The 19515-nt window shown below is 40.4% G+C and overlaps 2 protein-coding genes across 2 annotated transcripts in view; one reads left to right on the forward strand and one right to left on the reverse strand.

Moving 5' to 3' along the window:
- Positions 1 to 19515, forward strand: part of Macrod2 (mono-ADP ribosylhydrolase 2) — a 2209545-nt gene that overhangs the window by 252965 nt on the left and 1937065 nt on the right. The gene's annotated exons all lie outside the window — the stretch shown is intronic.
- Flrt3 (fibronectin leucine rich transmembrane protein 3) lies at positions 6025 to 19362 on the reverse strand. The gene is made up of 3 exons (XM_032901804.1): positions 19113 to 19362; positions 11142 to 11342; positions 6025 to 9611 (listed from the first exon to the last, which is right to left on the reverse strand). Exon 3 carries the CDS (start codon positions 9564 to 9566, stop codon positions 7617 to 7619), a length of 1950 nt encoding a protein of 649 aa, XP_032757695.1. The 5' UTR covers positions 9567 to 9611; positions 11142 to 11342; positions 19113 to 19362; the 3' UTR covers positions 6025 to 7616.

Here is a 19515-nt window from a genome sequence, read left to right on the forward strand (position 1 = left end):
AGGTTTACCTTGGCCCACCACATGTTTTACAAATACCATCCTAAAACTGACTGCTAGTTGTCATCTCAGAACAGCATTTTCCTTCCTTAAGTCAAACTCCATTATAAAGGTGCTCTGATGTCTCTGCTCATGTTTGTTTAAGAGAGTAATCAGGAGTTCAAGATTTGGGGACAGACAGGCTCCTTATTCTATTATCTGCTAATTATGTACATGTAGTACGTAATCCACCAAAACTATAGTATATAGTGAACATCTTTTCCCACCTCTCTGCTCACCACCAAGTTCCGTAAGTACAAATTCTTCATATAGTGTGGGGAGTGACCTTGTTCCTCAAACAATCAGATGAGTTTTTTGTTTGTTTGTTTGTTTGTTTTTGGAACACTCACCAGACATGGCTGAAGTCGGGGTCTATTTACCATTTATTTCCTCCTTCTTCCTCCATTTCTCCCACCTCCCTCTCCCTGTCTCCATTGTTTGCCTCCCTTCTTCTCTCCCACCTAAGTTCATCATCATCTCCTGTTTTCATTCTGATACCCACATTCCCCTTTTCTTCCTCATCTCCCTCTATTCCTTATACTCCTCCCCTTCTTCCTCCTATCTCTTCTCTCCCCTCCCCTCCTCTTCCCTCTTCTCTTCTCCTCTTCTCCCCTCAACTCTTCTCCCCCTCCTCTTCCTCGTGGCCTGCCTTGTCAACCCTCAGAGGATTTCATTTAAATCAACTCGAGGTCCCATCTCTTTTCACCTCCTCCTTCAGATCTCCTGTGATTACTGAGTGTGAATCCCTCTGACATTCTTTCAGTTATTAAACACCCTAAACCAACTCCCTACATGGTTTGTAAAAATCTGTTTCTTGCACTCAGAACACTGTTTACATATCCTGTTCACATGACTAACTTCACCCCTTCCAGACTTAGGCTTTCTCTTAAGTACACGATATAGATTCTCTAGTCACAGTCACCCACAGTAGTGATTTTAAAAATGCCTTCCACACACTTTCTCGTTGTATGCATTAGGTTTTTGCTTAATTATATGAATTTCTGCACTTTGCCCCCTAGAATATCCACATTGGTTTTGTTTTGTATATCTCGCCTGAGAAGTAGTTATTGAGGAGGTACTTAGTAAATTTTTTTAAAGTCTTAGTTTGCTCATCTGAAAAATGGACAGAAATTCTTATATGTAGATTTATTGTGAATTAAATGGCATTAAAATATGTGATATAATTCTTAACAAATGGTACTGTCATCATCATCAGAAACATAATCAACAATGCTTGTGTCCAATATATGTATAAAAGACTGCTAATATGTATAAAAAATACTTTAATAAAAGACCTTTGCTAGGCTTTTGTTTCACCCAGACTTCCCTGGATGTATATTTTTAACATTAATCTCCACTTCAAGAATATAAAAATGAGACGTTGCATCAGTGATATGAACTGCCTTCAGCTGTGCATTGTCAGAATTGCCCAAGCCACAGTGTACATTCAACAGGGTAATTACTTTGGGTCCTAATTGTCTAGACAGCCCTCCCTCCCCTCTAGCCAACTGGCATTGAAAACCAAGTACTGCTTTTGTGTGTGCACACAATCGGGCTGTAAATCCTATTATCCCCATTTCCACGCCCCTGTGGCTGCTTGCCTGCTTTTGAAGCCTCTTACTGGGGGTTGAGGGGGTGTAGAAGAAGAAAAGAAAGAAAGAATGAGGGAAAAAGAAAGCTTTCTAGGTAACTCAAAGGTTTATTTCTAATCTCATTGTGCTCAGGTAATGTAAAAGGTGGGAGGGCACATCCGTGACTTTCCTATACCTTCAACTAGAGTCCGTCCCATGATACTTGTGGGAAAGCCCATGAAAGTTTTTTTTTTTTTTTGGGGGGGGGTGCAGCTAGAAATACTTATGTGTGGAGTTTGAAATGAAGTTGGATTTAACTCTGTTCTGATGTTCACAAAATAGAGCAAGATCAACTTTTTTACTTGAGTCCTCTGTTCTGAACACACAGGCTGCTTAAGACTTCTGCTGATTTCTCCCCAGTTGCAGACACTGTGCCCTGCTCAACTCCCCTTGTTGGTTCGTGCCTTTACATCTAGCCTCTCTCCTACCTGCTTCTACTGGGTTCACGTCAATCTTTTTTGCGGGTGGGTGGGTGTTCTAGTTTCCCAGGTGGCTGAAATTTTCTTTAACATTCTTTCCTACCTTGACTAATTGACACCTGTTCCCCGAGGAGAACACCTCGGTTTTTTTGCCAAATCTCTCACTACCACTGTGTAAGGGTGGTGAGGGAGAGGGCTGGGATTGGAGTGTGGAATGTAAGCAGCTAGTGTAAATGATGTTTTCTAGACTCTTTGAATGATCTGTTTTGTCACTACTCATTGTTTTGATGTCATGTCTTACCTAATTCCATCGCCCTCTCAGTTTTCTTTATCTTTGGGACATATCCCCATCTTCATATAGAGCCTTCCACACCTCTGCATTATACCCACGCTTCACATTGCTCTGAGTGACTGATTTGCTCCTTGCTGGACTCTTCCTTAGACTGCCAAGTTTCTACATCATGGCCTTTACCTTGATCCAAGTCACATCCATGACTTGGGTATTTCTTGTGCTTTTCCAATTTTCTTTTCTATTCAGTTGACCTCACTGTAAGTTTTGATCTCTCCATGGTCTCTCCTCCTGAACTCAATAAATCTCTTCATTGGCATTTGGTGAAATCTGCCTTGCCCTCACACTGACCTACCAAAACCCCTTTATTCTCCTAACTCTTTAGAAGAATTATCTTAATCGCTGTTTTTATTTCTGTTGATTTTTATTAACTTGATATCTTTGAGGCCTCTGCCCTATTGCTCTGCAAATGGATACTGGGGGGAGGGGAAGGTACTTTTCCCATATTCAGTAGTATCTTCTAATGTAATGGTGTCATAGATACATTTTTTACAACCTCTTTAAGATAATTCTAGTTCTTTGACTTCACATTCATTCTCTCTCTCTCTCTCTCTCTCTCTCTCTCTCTCTCTCTCTCTCTCTCCCCTTCCTTCTTCCTTTTACCTTTCTTCTATGTGTGTAGGGGTGGGTGAGTATGTGAGTTGTGTGCTTGTATGTGTGTGTCTTGCATGCTTCTGAATGTGCAGGCAAATGTCCCTTTGCCCTTGGATATGGAGGTCAGAGGAAGATGTTACATGTCTTCCTTTCTCTCTTCTCAGCCTTGTTCATTTAAGAAATCTCTTACTGAAGAAGATGCTTGTCATTCGACTTGTCTAGTTGACCAGGGGCTTTCAGGATCTGAAGTCTGAGTCTCCTTCCCAGTGTTTTGGCTACAGGCACATATGTCCATGGCAAACTTTATACATGAGGGCTAGAGATTTGAACTCAGATCCTCATGTTTGCAAAACAAGTGTTCTTAGTCATGAGGTCATTTTCCTAGCTTTTCTCTTTTCTTTAATATTTGGTTTAATTAATTTTTTCTTTTGTATTCTTACAGAAGACGGGATGTTTCTTTGACTCATCTCTTGTGTCTCTGCTATCTTCCTGTGGGCTCTCATTCACCCTCTCAACTTTAATAACCTGTGATTATATAGACTTCCTTTCCCAATGCAGACCATTTGTTTCTTGGCTGACCATTTGTTTCTTGACCTTGTTTCTTATAGACTTTACCAGAATTCTAACTTTAAAATACTTTGAACTTAAGGTGACTTTAAATGACCATCTGACCTGCTCTTGACGGTTAAACGAACAATATTAAATATTAAAAATCAGAAGACAAAGCTGTGCTTTGCATAATCACCCACTCAAGACCAACAGATACAAAAGCCTTACAAGTTGCATCACCAGTATTGTCTCCCATCTTCCTGAATTGTCTCCCAAATGTGGCCCACTCGTGCTGAACAGTACCTGTCGTTTACAGAGCTGCACTCTTCTCTTTCTCGTTAGACCTCCATTTTCACCCTGCTCCAACTCCTCTCTCTTAACTGCAACGCTGTTGATCTGACAATGCATTTGATGTGGCCTTTTCCTCTCTCATCTGCAACAGCCTCTATTTCTACCAAATGTTCTTCAAATGTATTGACTTTTTACACACTTGCTTAAAAACAGTGGCCCAAAACCATCAGGGAAGATGCCATGACTTGGAATTCAACCACAAAGTGTAGCATAAGAAACTAACCACCCGATGAGCAGAGAAAGCAACAACAAAACCAAACCCAACACTGTGGGTCTACCGTCTCCACAGAGTGTATTTTCTCCACTTTCCCCTTTCTCCCTCTCTCCAGATACCTTCTAAATCAGTGACCACAGTCCTCACTCACACCTGCCTGTGCCTGGGAGATTTTAATTCCACAAGTCTGCCCGGAGGCATGGTTGTCTTAATAAAATCATTCTCTCTTGATTCTGACTGATGGCGGGGTTCAGGCTATTGACTATTTTGTCTCCTTGATTTTGCTCAACAGTTTCCCTCCATGGCAAACATCTTGCTTTTCTTGCTTTCTTGTTACATTCATTCAACCCCCAGCCCTAGTTTGACCTTATTCCTGAGGTCTTCTCTGTTCTATTCGTATATATAATTGCTTTTCTTTCTATATTGAAGAAATAATAAACTTTATTTCCTGCTAATGCTGTGCATTGTAAACCTGCAGCCAGAAGGTACAATAGTTGTAATTTCAAGGCTGTGCTACATTTGCTAATCATGCTAAATGGAAGAAAGGAAGGTTAAACATCACTATTGTTTTCAACAGATGAGCGCATATCAAAATAATTCAGCACTAGATGCTTTTTTCCAACACCCACCCTCTAAGTTGCTTTAGGACATCGGCAGATCTCTAGGGATTCCTCCTGGAACTGTCCTGCTTCGTGAAGCCATAAAATGTGCTTCAGTCAGAAACTGTGGTTAGGAAAGCATTGCTTTTCACTAGTTCCCCTGACGCAGGGGAATACTTTTAATAAGTCAGCCCTGCTGACAGGCAGAGAACAGCGTTGTTTTTAATGGGGAGCTAGAGTCAGGGCAGTAATTTCATGCAGTTACAAGTTACTGCATCTAAAAGCAGTTCCTGATTTTTGTCAGACCTTTGGCGAGGGAGTGAGTTTTCCCTTTTAGTTTTACTAGCAAAAAAACCAGAGTGAACATTTCATACAGGACATTTAGAATGCATATATAATTAAGTAATCTTTTGCCTTGGAGGCTTGAAGCTAAGTAAATAGTACATTTTTATTTACTTGGTGCTGTGTATATTTTTATGAGGAGCATGTTTGGATTTATTTCACATGAAATACTAAAAAAGAGTGTACAATATAGATAAAATTTTTGTGCTTATCAAATTTAAGTGATTGGAAAATAGTTGACATACTCCGGTTTTCACTTTTTATTTACCAAAGGTTCCTCGTGTCCTCATAAACTTCCCAGTCTTCTTTCCCTGACTTCAGCAGACCTGTAATCGAACTTCTCAAAACCTTGAGAAGCTAGGTCAAACTCCCTTTGGAAAATGTTCCCCATATTTTGTGTCAAATGTACTTTTCAGTCATTCATAGAAAATCCTCTGTAGCAGGAAGTCAAAAGAGAAATTGTTAGGTAACATTTTGAAGATGTCAAATAAGACATAAGGTTTCCAAGTTGGTCACGGACCTATGTCAGTAGGGATGGGGTAAACCACAGTGTCCCAGAAGCCTCTGGGAACACAGTAGTTTTCTCGGGCATAACAGAAGTAACAGAGCAGAACCCTGTGTAGCTAGCGTCTCACCAATCTGAGCAGCTGTTTCAGTACTCTGTACACAGAGATAGCCACTGAGCCACGAGCCTTATCATTAGACAGTAGACCTATTAACAGTGGATAACGGATTTCAAATGTATTGATTCACCTCACTCTCTCAAAAAGATATTTAAACCATCTCTTCCAATAACCTTTAAAATGTCAACTCAGACAATGGCAGCAGTGCTCCTGAGACAAAGACATTGAAAGCACTCTAGAGTTTTTTACCTACTGAGTGAATATTTATCCACAAAAACACCGACTCTTTGAAGTAAAAATGATACACAACCTCAAGATACCACTATTTCTTTTATTTGTACCCAACTTTTATTTTTATGCCTAGAAAAATACATGGGGTTGTTTAGGACTCATGTGCTGGCAATTTGCTACTTTTAGTGATGGTAACATAGTCCCGAAAGCAAGCACAATTATTCTGTGTTTTTCTTAAGTTTTATTCAGCAATAAGACCATAATTTTTCATATTTAAGGAAGTATGAAAAATTTGTCGAATTTCAAAAGCTGAATACATGTAGCGTTGGATCAAGGCACATACAAGACTGGCCAAAGGGCGTACAGTGCACTTTGGTTGGTTTTTTTTTTTTCTTTCGTTGTTGAAAAAAAAAATCATGGCAACAAAAAGTGGTATGGTTTTTAAACAAGTAATAGCTCACAATTCAGTAGGAAGCTGTAAAGAAATGTTACATTACAAGTCCATTATGTAATATCTGGCGAACTGTGACAGTAATGGGCAGTATTCGCCACCATGGTGAAAGTAAATTGAATATTTATGTACAGTGTTCAAGCATCTCATATAAGCCAGATCTAAATTTGATATCTAGTGTTTATTTTTCTCTGAAATTCTTACTTAAAGCACTACTTCTCTCTGGACCGCTGAGAGGAGTCGCTGATGGTTACACTACCTTCTTAACTACGCAGACAGTTGTTCTCCGACATCCTTTATAATAAAAACACGATAAACACTAACAATTCTGTGTTTAGGATTCAACTTTTTCAGGAGCCTGAATGGTCCAGGTCAAAACCAAGATGCAGTTCTAGTATATGTATTGATTACACTACACAAGTCTAAGTTGTCATGGTTTTGTTTTAAGTACACATACTCCCTGCACTTACATGTCTCTTCTCGTGAAGTTCTTTATTCTTGAAACTCTGCCGACAGCGGCTCTGAGAGCCGACTACTTCACACTGTTTTTACGTGAGCCGATGTATTCAGTTCAGAAACTATGCTTAACTTCCTTAAGGATATTTAATTTGCCTAGGGTTAAATGAGAGGTGCAGCAAGTTCCATACTGCCCATTACGTCACAGATTTTGACTTATTAAATACCACTGGGATAATACAAATTTAATCATTGGAACATTATTTCATAACTAGTTTTTAAAATTTATTTTGTCATCCAGCCAGGTTTCTTTTTTTTTCTTTTTCTTTTTTTACATTGTATCAATACCAAAGTGAAAAACGGCCTGTGCTTATTCTACAAGGATCTCAAGTGAACGCAGTCCTGATTGTTCAACACAGCGAGAAAATTCACTTTCACAGTCAACAAGTCATCTTACTCAGTAGAACACAAAGTAAATGCTTCATAACTTCAATATCTGCAAGGAAAAATACAGTACAAATTACTAAAAAATACTAAAATATAGAATTGTGTTCAGGCATCCCCACTACATCAACCGCAGCAGCAACCTGAAATCTGAAACTTTTAATAAAAAGTTCTTAAATATAAATTATATGGCAAATGTACAGTACATTGCTTTTCTCAGTCTCTTTTTTCCAGTGTTTCGCAGTAGAACAGAGTTCCTACCATCACCTTTCTTAGGTTTTTGGAGAGAAAAAAACCCAGGAAGAGTCTGGCGTGGGACCCCTCGCATCATGAGTGTGAGTGGTCCGAGTCTGGAATCCCACTGTCTCTGTAGCTCCGGTTACTACTGCTCTCACTGAGGTTGTTTTTGTACAGATTCACCCCATTCGGAGGAAATATGGTGTGTATTACAAACTCCTCCTTGGAGATGGGTTCATTGCTTATCGGTAGCATCTGGAAAGAAGTTTCCCTGATTTCCAGGATGGAGTTGTCTTTCTTAGTACCGGCTTCTGCATAGTCATCCTTTCTCCTCCTCCCTTTGCTGTACGCGCAGTTCCGTGAGAACAGGGACCCATTCCTATGCACATACCAACACACCAAAGCCAGGAGGGCGATGCTCACCAGGGCCACAGCCCCACCAATGATGGCGGCCAAAGGTAAATTTGGATTTTTGTAAGGTTCTTTCTCTTGCTCTCGATTGAGGGTGGTTGTGGGGTTGTACATTCGAAGAGGGGCAGTTTGAGTCTCAATACAAACAGGAGTTTCATCAAACAGGTAAAGGTTACTGGTTTCCATGGGAACCATGCATACTCTATAGGGTGATTCAGGTTCTAGAGCTGTGACCAAGTATTCACTACGTTCTCCTGTCACGATGGTTTCCGTTATAGATCCAAAGGCTGGGCTGTGGCCCAGTTTAAGCCAGCTGAGTCGCAAAGCAGTCATAGGCAGAGCAAGTCTCCAGGATATGTGGATTGTGTCAGGGGTGACAGACTTCACAGTAATCAAAATTGTTTTTCGTGAGGGACTGCCTGTAGTTCGCTGATCCTTAGTGAGCTTGGGGTTTTTAATATCTGGTTGTTTGGTCACAGGAGCTGGCCACTGTCCTTGAGCAGGATATGCTGTGTTAGGTATTGCGGTGGTTATCTGAACAGTGCTCACAATCCCACTGTCTTTACAATCAAACAGTTCTGCACTGAGGTCCTTGATAGCCATTCCACGGACCTTTTCTGGAGCTTGGCACATGAGCCCACGCACATTGACCTTCACAGGTAGCGACTGCAGCCAGTCTCGTACCCATTTCATCTTGCACCCACAATACCAAGGATTGTTGCGAAGAATCAGTTGGGTTATATTGTCCAAATCATCAAAGATACCCTGAGGTAAATTGCTTAGGTTATTATTGGACATATCGAGTCGATACAGCTGCCTTAAATAAGAAAAAGCATTTGGGGGTACCCGGTTGATATGGTTGTCTTGAAGGTAAAGCTTCCTCAGGCTCGTGCCGGGAAGGTTCACGGGTGCGGCTGTCAAGGAATTCCTCACCAGGGACAGTTCTGTTAAGTTTACTAAGTTGAAGAAAACTTTGTCACCCAAACCGTGGTTGTTCAACAAGTTTCCATCTAAAACCAGGCGTTTCAGGCTTGTGAGACCGTGAAGCGATGGGGAAGAGATAGTTGATATGCGATTGTCATCTAGGCGTAATTCCTCAATAGTCCTGGGCAAGCCCCCCGGGATTGTGCTAAGGTGGTTACGGGACAGAAAAAGCAGCCGCAGATAGTTGCTGTCTCGAAATGCTCCCTCTTCTATGCTAACAGCCGAGACTGAATTATCATCCAAGTGTAACTCTTCCAGATAGGGAATTTTCGAAAGTGAATCGTACGTGATAGTTCTTATGTTATTCTCCTGCAAATGTAACTCTTTCACATACTTTGGAAGGTTGGTAGGAAATTCATCTAAACTGTTGTGGTACAGGTATATTCTTTGCACTTTCAGCAAGTTCTTCAAATCTGAAGGAATCCCAACATTGTTTATTTGGTTGTTCTGAAGGTAGAGTGTTGTAGCATCCTCCGGAATTCCCACTGGAATGGATGTCAGAGAGCGATCATTACAGTAAATGAAACCCGCGTCACAGCGACACACAGATGGACAGGATTTAGCCATAACTGACAGAGGTGCCACTTGGAAGAATAGCCCAATTTTCGTCCCGATGAGGAAGAGGCTCCAGGCTGGGCTGATCATGGTCAGCAGTGTTGAGGTCTTTATTATAGCAGGCAGCTTCTGTTACTGCAACAGAGTCAGAAACAAGAAGAAACAATTAGGCCAGAATACTGACGTGTCTTAAAAACAGAAGTGGAAAGGAAGAGATCTATAACCAATTTCAGTATTTTAATTTTCAGAGAGGAGCATGCCAGGATTCATTGCTGTCTACCAACAAGCACACTCATATAATTTCTTTACCCTGAGTGTCTCTGGAACATAAGTTTATTAACGTGTTTAAATTCATTTTATTTTAAAATGTCAAATATAATTAGTCAAAATATTTTAAAGTATAATTTATATCGGATTCAGCTAGTCATGAAGGTTATCAAATTTCTAACTTTTAATATTTATAGAAACTACTTAGAGGAATATAATTTGTAGTGTGTGTGTGTGTGTGTGTGTGTGTGTGTGTCTGTGTGTGTGTGTGTGTGTCTGTGTCTGTGTCCCAGTGTTTTCTGTCCCCTTTGGCAAATTGTCATAAAGTATAAAAATAAGTAATGAAAAACGTCTAAGCTTTCACTCTTCTGGAATAATTAGCTACATATATCTTTAGTTCTTTAATCTCAGTAAAACCAAGCATTTGCTTTGATTATTAATATTATTTAATGTTAATATTAAATATCGTTTCAAAGGCATTCCTGGGAAGAAACTAAGAAGGAATAGTTCTACTTTAGGGAAAGAATTGTAGATTTCATATGTTTAGTTGGTGAAATGGGAAATTTCATTTTATGCTAACCTTTTCTCCCTGTACACATTTAATGCTTCATGGTTTAATAACTTGATCCAGTTTGTTTTTTTATTTCCATTTCAAAACATGTTTTAACAGTGCATTTATCTGTCTTCCAATTCTAAGCTGGAATGATTCAAGTTTCCCCATCGGTTAAATAACTATAGATTGCTGTGGGTATGTGTTACTCTCTCTTCTGCAAGTCTAGGTATCAATCAGCCTTTACAATTTTAAGGCATGAAGATAAAATAGCTTAATATTTTTCCTATCTTATTGAATGATGTAAATAATTTGGGTGACAGTTCAATGCACATATGTTACTTTCTTGGTGAGGGACTGGGACTTTAAAACTCTTTAGTCCCTGGTAATGGTCTTCACTGCTTATTCAAGTAATTCTATGCCGCTCACACCTCCAGATCAGGCTTGCTGCTGCCAATGAACATTCCAGCTGGTATTCAGCATGGTGGGCAAGCTCATTAAAGTGGGGGCCAGAAACAACTCAGCCTCCGGCTACTACGTAGGACACATACATGGTTTCCTATTTGGTTTTTGTTTTTGTTTTTTTTCTTCCTGATAGTTTCAGTGTGATGGCTCCTTTTGTATAGCTTAATTCCCTCAGTGGAAACTGCCCTCTTTGAAATTCTTACTGGCTCTTCTGTGCAATGTGGTCAGAGATAGTAATTCAGATCCTCATGAAGAAAGCCATTCATGATGCTAAGGCCTGTGCAGTAATAGGTTTTCCAGGCAGTTACCCCCTCCGTTTATTCCCATCCAGGATTATCTGAGTATAAACTCTGTACAGTAGCTACATCCTGACGTGTGCTTACCTGCTGTGAAATAGCTATGTCTTCTGCGTCTTGCTGCTTTCTCAGGATTTCCGTTTCAGTCCTGTTCTACTAGAACGGGTGGACTCTCTTTTAAGGAGCAAAGGACACAGTGCAAGCAGTCCTCATGGAAGGAGAAGGAAGCACACGAAGTTCCCTTTATATTTCTCTTCCTTCCTTACAGTGGGCCGGACTGAGCACCTCCTGTGAAAGAAAAATAAAGTAACATTGTTAGTAGTGAAAAGTATCATACCAGAGGAACTTCTAGAGCTTTAACACAATTAGTTCTTTTAAGCAGCACGTCTGTCATCCAGTGAAAGGGGTGGACTGACCTCTCTGTGTTTGTGTTTTCTACTTAACTATCTAAATTAAGTTGTGGCCAAAGATGAGACTGTCATCCAAATGATAACTCCCATTGTTAAGTGATTCTTAGTGACACATACTTGAGTTCAGACCCAAAGGCAAAATTTCATTGAAGGAGCAGTAAGCCCCTTTCAGGGCTTTCAAATTCAGGCTAACGTCTTCAAGTTCACTTTCTGGTGCCTGGGCATGGATGTTTTAGAACATGGCACAGAAAGGAGCAGGTGCATGGTGAAGTTCGATAACAGGCGCTGTAATTACTCTGAACTGTTGAATATGGCTTTACAAATCACACGATCAATCTACTGCCGAAAGTGTGAAGAAGATGCCACTTTGCTGGTCTTCGTTTGATTTGCCCAGAGCTCGGTTTGATGCTTCCATTTTCCTAGCTGAGGAATGTGTGTACCCTCACCTTCCTCCCGAGGGCACAGCCCTATTACCCAGTGGGCTGGAAACTCTAGCACTCAAGTGTTTCTGCCCACATTTGTAGCATAGAAGTTCACGTCACAGGACTTTTAAACTGTATTTTTAAAAGGGAATACTGCTGCAATTTTCTTTTAGCACACTGAACTTGTCACTGTTTTGTTCCATCTCTTTTCAGAGGTGCTTCAGAAGGACTAGGAACCCCAACTCTCTTCCTCAGTTTAAACACAAACACGCTTCCCCCACCCCCAACTTCCCAATTTGTAGTTTTTATCTCTGAAAAAGAACTTAAAGTTTGATGAAAAATACCTGTCACTGGGCTGGTGACAGCTCTGCCCACCATCATGACAGAGACTCGTAAGGATGTTTAGCGGGTTGGACAAAGGGATAAGTGTGAGCATGGGTTACTCAGGTCTCCCATTCAGCACCTTGCATACGTATAGGGAACACTTGAATATACGAGAATATTTGACCACAAGATTAAAGACTAAAAGAATCATTTGCTTCTTTGCCAGTTACTACCTAGCATCCAACAAGGACAGCATCTGCTCCAGAATTTCCTGGGAGTGTACGTTAACCAAGGCCACAATTAGTGTCCCTATCTTTTGTTGTAAAACTCCCATTTCTTTTAGTTTGTCACTAGACACTAATGTTGTCACAGATTACGTTCATTCTAAATGAACTTGAAAATGGAAGATACACACTTTTCTAAAAATAGCAGTTGGCAAATGGAGTAGTCTGGTGCGTGCTGCAAAGCGCCCACAGTAGGAAGTTTAAATGGTTTATGTTTACTGTGAGGGCTTTTCACACTACTACTAGATTTTAGTAGTGTATTTGCTTGTGCAGTTTTGCCTTCTACGTGTGTTAGAGTGGAAGGACCAGGCTGCTGAAATTATAACTCTAATGTTACTTTTGCCATAAACGTTTTCTAACCCTGAAAACAATCCAGCATATAGAATAACGTGGTTATTTCTAGGCAAGGAGACAATCATTTCAGTTAACTTGCATTAGAAATTAATTTAAAGCTACTATGCTACTAGCAAGTGAGAACATGTGGGAAATGACCAGTCATCAAGTATTCCTTATGCTCCAGGGGCGTTGGTAAGGCAGGGCATACTCAGAGGTCAGACGATGAACCTACAGAATGGGACTTGAAATGAGTGATTGTTCTGAGTCGGGACAAACCACAGTGTGATGTTCGTAATGAGATTGGGGATAAAATAACTTCAGTAGCTGCTTTAAAAAGAAAATGGTAAAAAGAAAAATCTCAATTTTATCTGTTTTGCTGAACTGGGCTTTAAGAATATATGCATTGATTTATTCTCTCTCTCTCTCTCTCTCTCTCTATCAGAGATGGAATAAATGTTAATGTGAAAACAAACATTAATTAATTTAACCTGTTCCACACTTATGAAACTGCTAGCACTGCTGTTTGACATGCAATCCCAACATTCAGTGTTCATACAAAAGTGCAAACAGTGTGGACTGACAGAAAACCTTAAGCCTCACTAAATCAAGAGAAAAATGCCATTCACTCCTCAAATTTCATTAGAACTCAAAGAAAAAGCATAGAAGTCAATGCCTTCTTAGAAAAGGGTAGTCTCACAAATGGGCTCGCAGGTCAAAATTGTTCCGCTTATGACTGAATTTGATTTTTATAGCCTCTTCCTATTTCAAACTGTAGTGCTCGGTATGGGTTCGGCATATTTGATGTTACAATGATCTCCCCATCATAAGCAATCCAACTTCCCTACCCGCCCTTTGTATCTGAACTGGACTGCCCTAATCACAGGCATGCACCTTGTAGTTAAATGTGAGTGGCAAAAAGCAAAAGTCATTGTTGTGAGTGTTGTGGCCACCTCCACACCACTGGCTTCAGAGCTCTCTCTGCCTGGGTTTGAAGAAGGCATCGCTGCTGATCAAAAAGCAGTCAATCCTCTGGAAAAACATTGCTACTGGGGTAACTTGGGAAAAACATAAACGGGGCCCTGGTACTTAGTGGCACGTTCTAAAATTATATTCAATGTAACCACTAAGTATATAACACTTAAGCCTCAGCTAAAGGAAGCATAAGCTCACCTTAATGGTGAAACAGATTTTAGCAGTCATCTCTTGATTGTTTCTTTTCAAAATAAGAATAATAAAAGGTGCTTTTGTTTTAATGGTTTATAACTCCAACCCAGTCTGGTCTCTAATTTATTTTCATAATAAATCCAAGAAGCTACATGAATAGATAAAGATGCTGTTCTCTGGAGACACTTTATAAGAACTAATAAATATTAATACGTTGTTTCTCAACGAGACACTGACATGTAAATAAAATGAAGAACTCGATGCAATGTACTTGTTCACAGGATTCTTCTCTTTCAGCGGACAAAGACTTTGAAGGGGGAAGTATTTCCTAGGTTGGGGGAATATAAGTTAGCTTAGAGTCAAGTTATGTGACATAATGATAATTTCCTCAATCTTGAATCTACTACCTTTTACTCAAGTTGATTTTGATTTAACTCATCTGATCAATACTCTGTAAAGAAAATTTACATGGAGTTAATGTTATGAGATGTGAGTTCCGTTTTATTGATTTGCCCTCACAGAATGACTTCTTAATGGCAGAAACTTTTTTAAAATATTAACTTTAAAAATACGATGGCATTTAGAATTTGCAATCAAAATTTGTTGCATTAAGTACAAATCTTGCTATTGAAGAAAACACATGCTTACTCAAATCCGTGTTTGTGAATGTTCTGAGCTAAACTGCAACCCACACGAACAGCATCTAGCATATTAGGGAAGTCATTTACTTATGAAGGGGAAAATTGCTCACCTAATGAGCAACCTGTGAATACTGAGGTTCTGCAACAACGAACAAGATTTCAAGTGAACTGTGTGTCGTGAGACTGAAAAACTGGACTCCATCAGGTTGGTTAAGAGTGAGGGTAAAATGCTTTCTAAGCAGCCTGCCTGGTAGTTAGATTTTCCACGATCATCAGATTTCAGGAAGGTCCCAATTCCTTTGTTTAATGCAGGCAAGCAGAAGGACCTCCTGCTCTCCTCCTGAGAGTCAGGAGTCTGCAGGGTTGGCAGAGAGGCAGAGAAGCAAGTGTGCCTTTTTACACTCGGTTTTGTCCAGACACCCCTCTGACACGAAGAAGGTTTTGTTTCATTTATGGAAAACAGAAGATAAAAGTTCCAAAGCAAACAAGGACTGCCCCACTGAGTTTATCGCAAACAACTCTTAATTCTGTGTTTATTTCATTTCGTTTGTTGGCAAAGTGAAATCAAGCATCTTTAAGGCAAAAGGGTGGGGTACTACCTTGTATCCCACCACAGGCAGGCTCTCCCTTTCATGGTATGGAAGCAGACTAAATGACTTAGAGACCTAAGACCTGGAGGAGGAAGGGAACAAACTGAGTGGCTCAGGGCTGAGGCCCAGGCTGGGCTTTAAGTTTGTGCTGACATTTGCGCAGCTGTAATGGATGGTGCACCTGCCTGTATTAAACCAGAAACGTTCTGACATTGCAAACCTAAAATTCGTCTTCGGGGATGTGAATCCAACCTCCCTTTACATTTCTGGCCTTTAAAATCCCATGCGCTAGTTCGACAACTCTTTATTTGAGTCACTTGTGTGACAGCCTGTGTTCCAGTCAGTGAGACCATCTAAAAATCATAAAGTACAATGCTTCTTCGTGTCTGAGTAAGGTATGTATTGATTTAAAATGGATGAATAGGAAGAAAACCAACAACACATAAAGCTGATCAATCCATACTCCAGAGGCACACTTTAAAACGCAGTGCTTAACCAAATGTGGTCTGCGGGTGTTCTCTTCAAAGTTGCCACGGTAACTCGTGCACGTGAAGGGAAAGAACAAAAGCTGTCATTGTCTCGTCAAGTGAAAGCAATTTCTTACTCTCCTCCTTGAGCAGACTAATACCTGGAAAGAGCTTTTCAGACATCCCCGACACTTGATTTCAGGGTGGGAAGGAGATTTATGCATATGCAAAGCATGGAGACATGTTACCTACTGACTGCATTGTATTTTATGCCTTTTTCCTTACCCTCTACTCTGTAGATTTGTGCTGATGGTTAAAACTGCTTCCTCTGCAATATAATATGGATTTCAAAACTGTCAAGATTATCGTTTTGTTTATACAAATTTAGCGATGCTGACCTGTGTTTTGAAAGTGCTTATTTTAGTTTTTAAAAAGGAAGGTTTTTTTTTTCTTCCAGAAAACAGTTTACCAACCAGTCCTCTCTCGGTTGGAAACTGGTTTGTTGACTTTCAGAAAGTCTGAAGCTTAGAAGAAGTGGAGGAACTCCCTTCTCTGCTCCGGAGAGAACGCCATTCTGCAGGCTGATATTGCTGGGAGATTTACTGTGGAGTTTTGCCCGCTGGGGGGTGGTACACTCTACCAGAACACTGCTTGCAGAAGCCGCAAGTCAGATGTTGGCTGCTGCTGGCCAGTTTTTCCCTGGTTTAATTACAACAAAGCCTCCCGTTGAGAAGAACAGTGAAGGCCTCTAGGGCAAAAGGTGGGGGTTGGAGGGATGGGGAACGAGGGGAGGAGGAGGAGGAATCCAAGCTTTTGAAAAAATTCACCAAATCCTATTTCCCTCCTTCATTTTTGGTACTCTTCATTGATGTGAAACAACTATTTATAATGCCTTGTACTGAACTTGTATGGATATGAGAATGCAGAAAAGGCTTTATACAAAGCTGTTAATATAGCTTTAGGTTTTGCCATTAACCACATTCTTTGTTATGTAGCCCACCCACCTTTAAAAGGGACGAGGGTTGAGACTGACTGAAATGGCAACTCTACACTAAATGTTTTTAAATGACTAGATTTAATATTCATATGAACATCAGCCTATCGTAACTAAAATGCAAGGAAAAAACATTTCCTATTAAAATAAGGCATACTCCCAGCCATTAACATTTGTTGGGTTTAGAACCATTCAAAATAATCCAGAAAATGGCCAATAATCTTGGCCTTGGGATGTGGGGCCAAGAAAAGCACAGGGGAGAATCTGCATTGCTTGTGCTTGCCTGTTTCAAACTGATAATTGTATTTTTCATCTGGAGGGACTGACTGTTCATTAGGGTCTTGTGTCCCTGGGCAGGAGATGCTGAGTATAATTGGAGTTTCTGTTTGATTGGGCAATACAGCCAGAGAAGAAACTGGGGTAAAGATAATTAATAGCTCGCTAACAAAGTCTGACAGCCACAAGATTTCAACCAAATTTATTTCACACCGCTTCATTTAGCTCTGAAAAAGTTTTGATAGAATCGGAGGCTCCTTAATTAACACTTGAAAGCAAAAGAAACATAGCTTCTATTAGCTGCCACAGTTAGTTATGACAAATTTCCTGTTTTGTTTTGTAATTTTCTGTAATTTTTTGTAAAAAAATTTTTATTGGCTGTATCTCGTAAGTGTTAGATTCAGGAATTGTTTAATTGGGCATTTTGAACCTAACCAGAATCGATTTTACAAAGGGTATGCAGAAAAACAAAAAGCCCAATTAATAACTGATCGATGCCACTATTAGACTACCCTATTAATGAATTCTCCATGTTTATTCATTTGCTAATATAGTTTCTGACCCTCGGGAGTTCTCTACTAAAAGAATAAACTGGTTTTTGTTGTTTGTTTGTTTCTTAGTTAACACATGTAATGACATTTTTAACCCTTTTCCTCATTTTAGGCTGATAAATATGTAGATATACAGGTATCCATATGCACATATATTTGAAGCTAAGTCTTTGCACAGTCATAACATTATGCTTGTTAATATTTGTAGTAATGATAATATTTTATAGCACTTTAAAAGAATTACCTTCTTTACTCATTTCCAAAGAGATGGGTGTCAGTCACCTGTCACTCTGAGTCAGCTTAAGTGACTGTGACCTGGGGGCTGACAGGTTCATCCTTTCTGTCTATACTGGTCAGGGTATTCTTATGCAGTTAGGGATGAATAAAGGAATAGCTACTGCTGGAGCACTTTTCACGGCTTTGACCGTGTTTCATCCTAATAACATAGCAAATGTGTGCATTTTGAAGCATAGATTTATTGAGAACAATCAAAATAACTAACTATTAAAACCATTTGATTTGGAAAAACACCAACATTTTCTATCTCCCTTTAATTCTAAATAAATAACCCCCCTCCCAATGTTGAGAAAAGACTGGCCTGTTGCACTCTTTACCTTTATGCAACCATTTTGTTTCAGACATAATGTACTGAAAAACATTTTTTTAAGAAAATTAGATATATTTAAATACCTTTTGGAAGCTTTGCCGTCTACACACATTTGTTTCAATGTAAGATTTTCCACTGTGTATTGCAAGTAAAGGGACACTCTGCCTTTGCTATTTGATGAGGACTCCAGTCTTCCCTCCCCTGCTCCCCTCACTGCACACATCAAGGGCAGCTTCCAGGGTGAGCTTTGTTAGTTTTTCTGAGTGTACTACCCAGTTACTATGCTAGTCACATTCCACACTCGCCCAAGCGATAGGCTTTGACATTCTCCGGGACTGGGAATATGGTTTGGCCTGAGATTCTGAGTTGGATTTGCTAGTTGAGATTCCAGAGCCTGAAATGCCTGAAGGAGCTGGGGCTGGCTAAGCAGTGCAAGCTTTCAAATCTAGGTGTAGCTGTTAATCCTCTCCAGAGGCATCTCAGTCTCCCAGCGCAGCTTCGCTGGCTGCGAGCAAGATGTATGCTTTTCATGTACTGCGTACTCATGGGCTGAAGGATGATTGATTTCCTTCACAGTTATAGAAACAGCGATTGGTGATCATACCACACATACAGTACACACCAAGTTAGCGACCTTTCGTTTTCGTAGCCGAGAAAAATCTGCCTTTCCTAGTCTATCTCAAACGCTCAACTTTCCAACTTGCAGTTTTCCGTGAAGCTCTGCGCGGATAGCAATTGCTTGAAACAGAGCGGAGCTATTTATTATTTAAAAAAAAAATGATTTTAAGTCTGTGAGAAACTTCTCACATTCGGCTATTTTGTCAGACTTTCCCTCGCTGGCTTGCACACGCACATCTTTGACCCGTCCTGCTGACAGAGCAAACGTGGCTACTTGGATCCCTCATGGAACCAAGCTAGTCATTTCTTTCTAGAGAGTAACAGCAAGCGAAGTTTCTGGGACAATGGTAAGAAAAAGCATGGAAAACACTTACCAGGAAGACGAGGGAAAAAGCAATCCTTTATACCCTGCTGCTACAGCTGTAATTCCATTGCCTGTGAGTTGAAGTAAAAACCCTCCCCCGTCTCCGGAGCGCGGCATCCAGTGCACACAAAGCCACAGCAGCTGCAGCCTGAGCCCGTCCTGCTTCAGATCACTCCTGCGCTGAGGACTGCGCGCGAGAGCATCCAGTTGACTGCGCGCAGCCCACCTCTAAGTCTGAAGTTTAAAGCTTCACCTCGCAGTGGTTGAGGAAGGGGGTGATGTCATAGGTGGGCAGGACTTAGCCCAGCTCTTGTTCAGTGAGGTAACTGGATAATCAGACAGATGAGCTTTGCCAACGCTAGAGGGGGTGAGAGAAGCCGAAATGAGCCTCTCGGCTTGCCAAAGCCAAGATG

Source organism: Rattus rattus, chromosome 5 (genome assembly GCF_011064425.1).
Source record: "Rattus rattus isolate New Zealand chromosome 5, Rrattus_CSIRO_v1, whole genome shotgun sequence".
Lineage (NCBI taxonomy): Eukaryota > Metazoa > Chordata > Mammalia > Rodentia > Muridae > Rattus > Rattus rattus.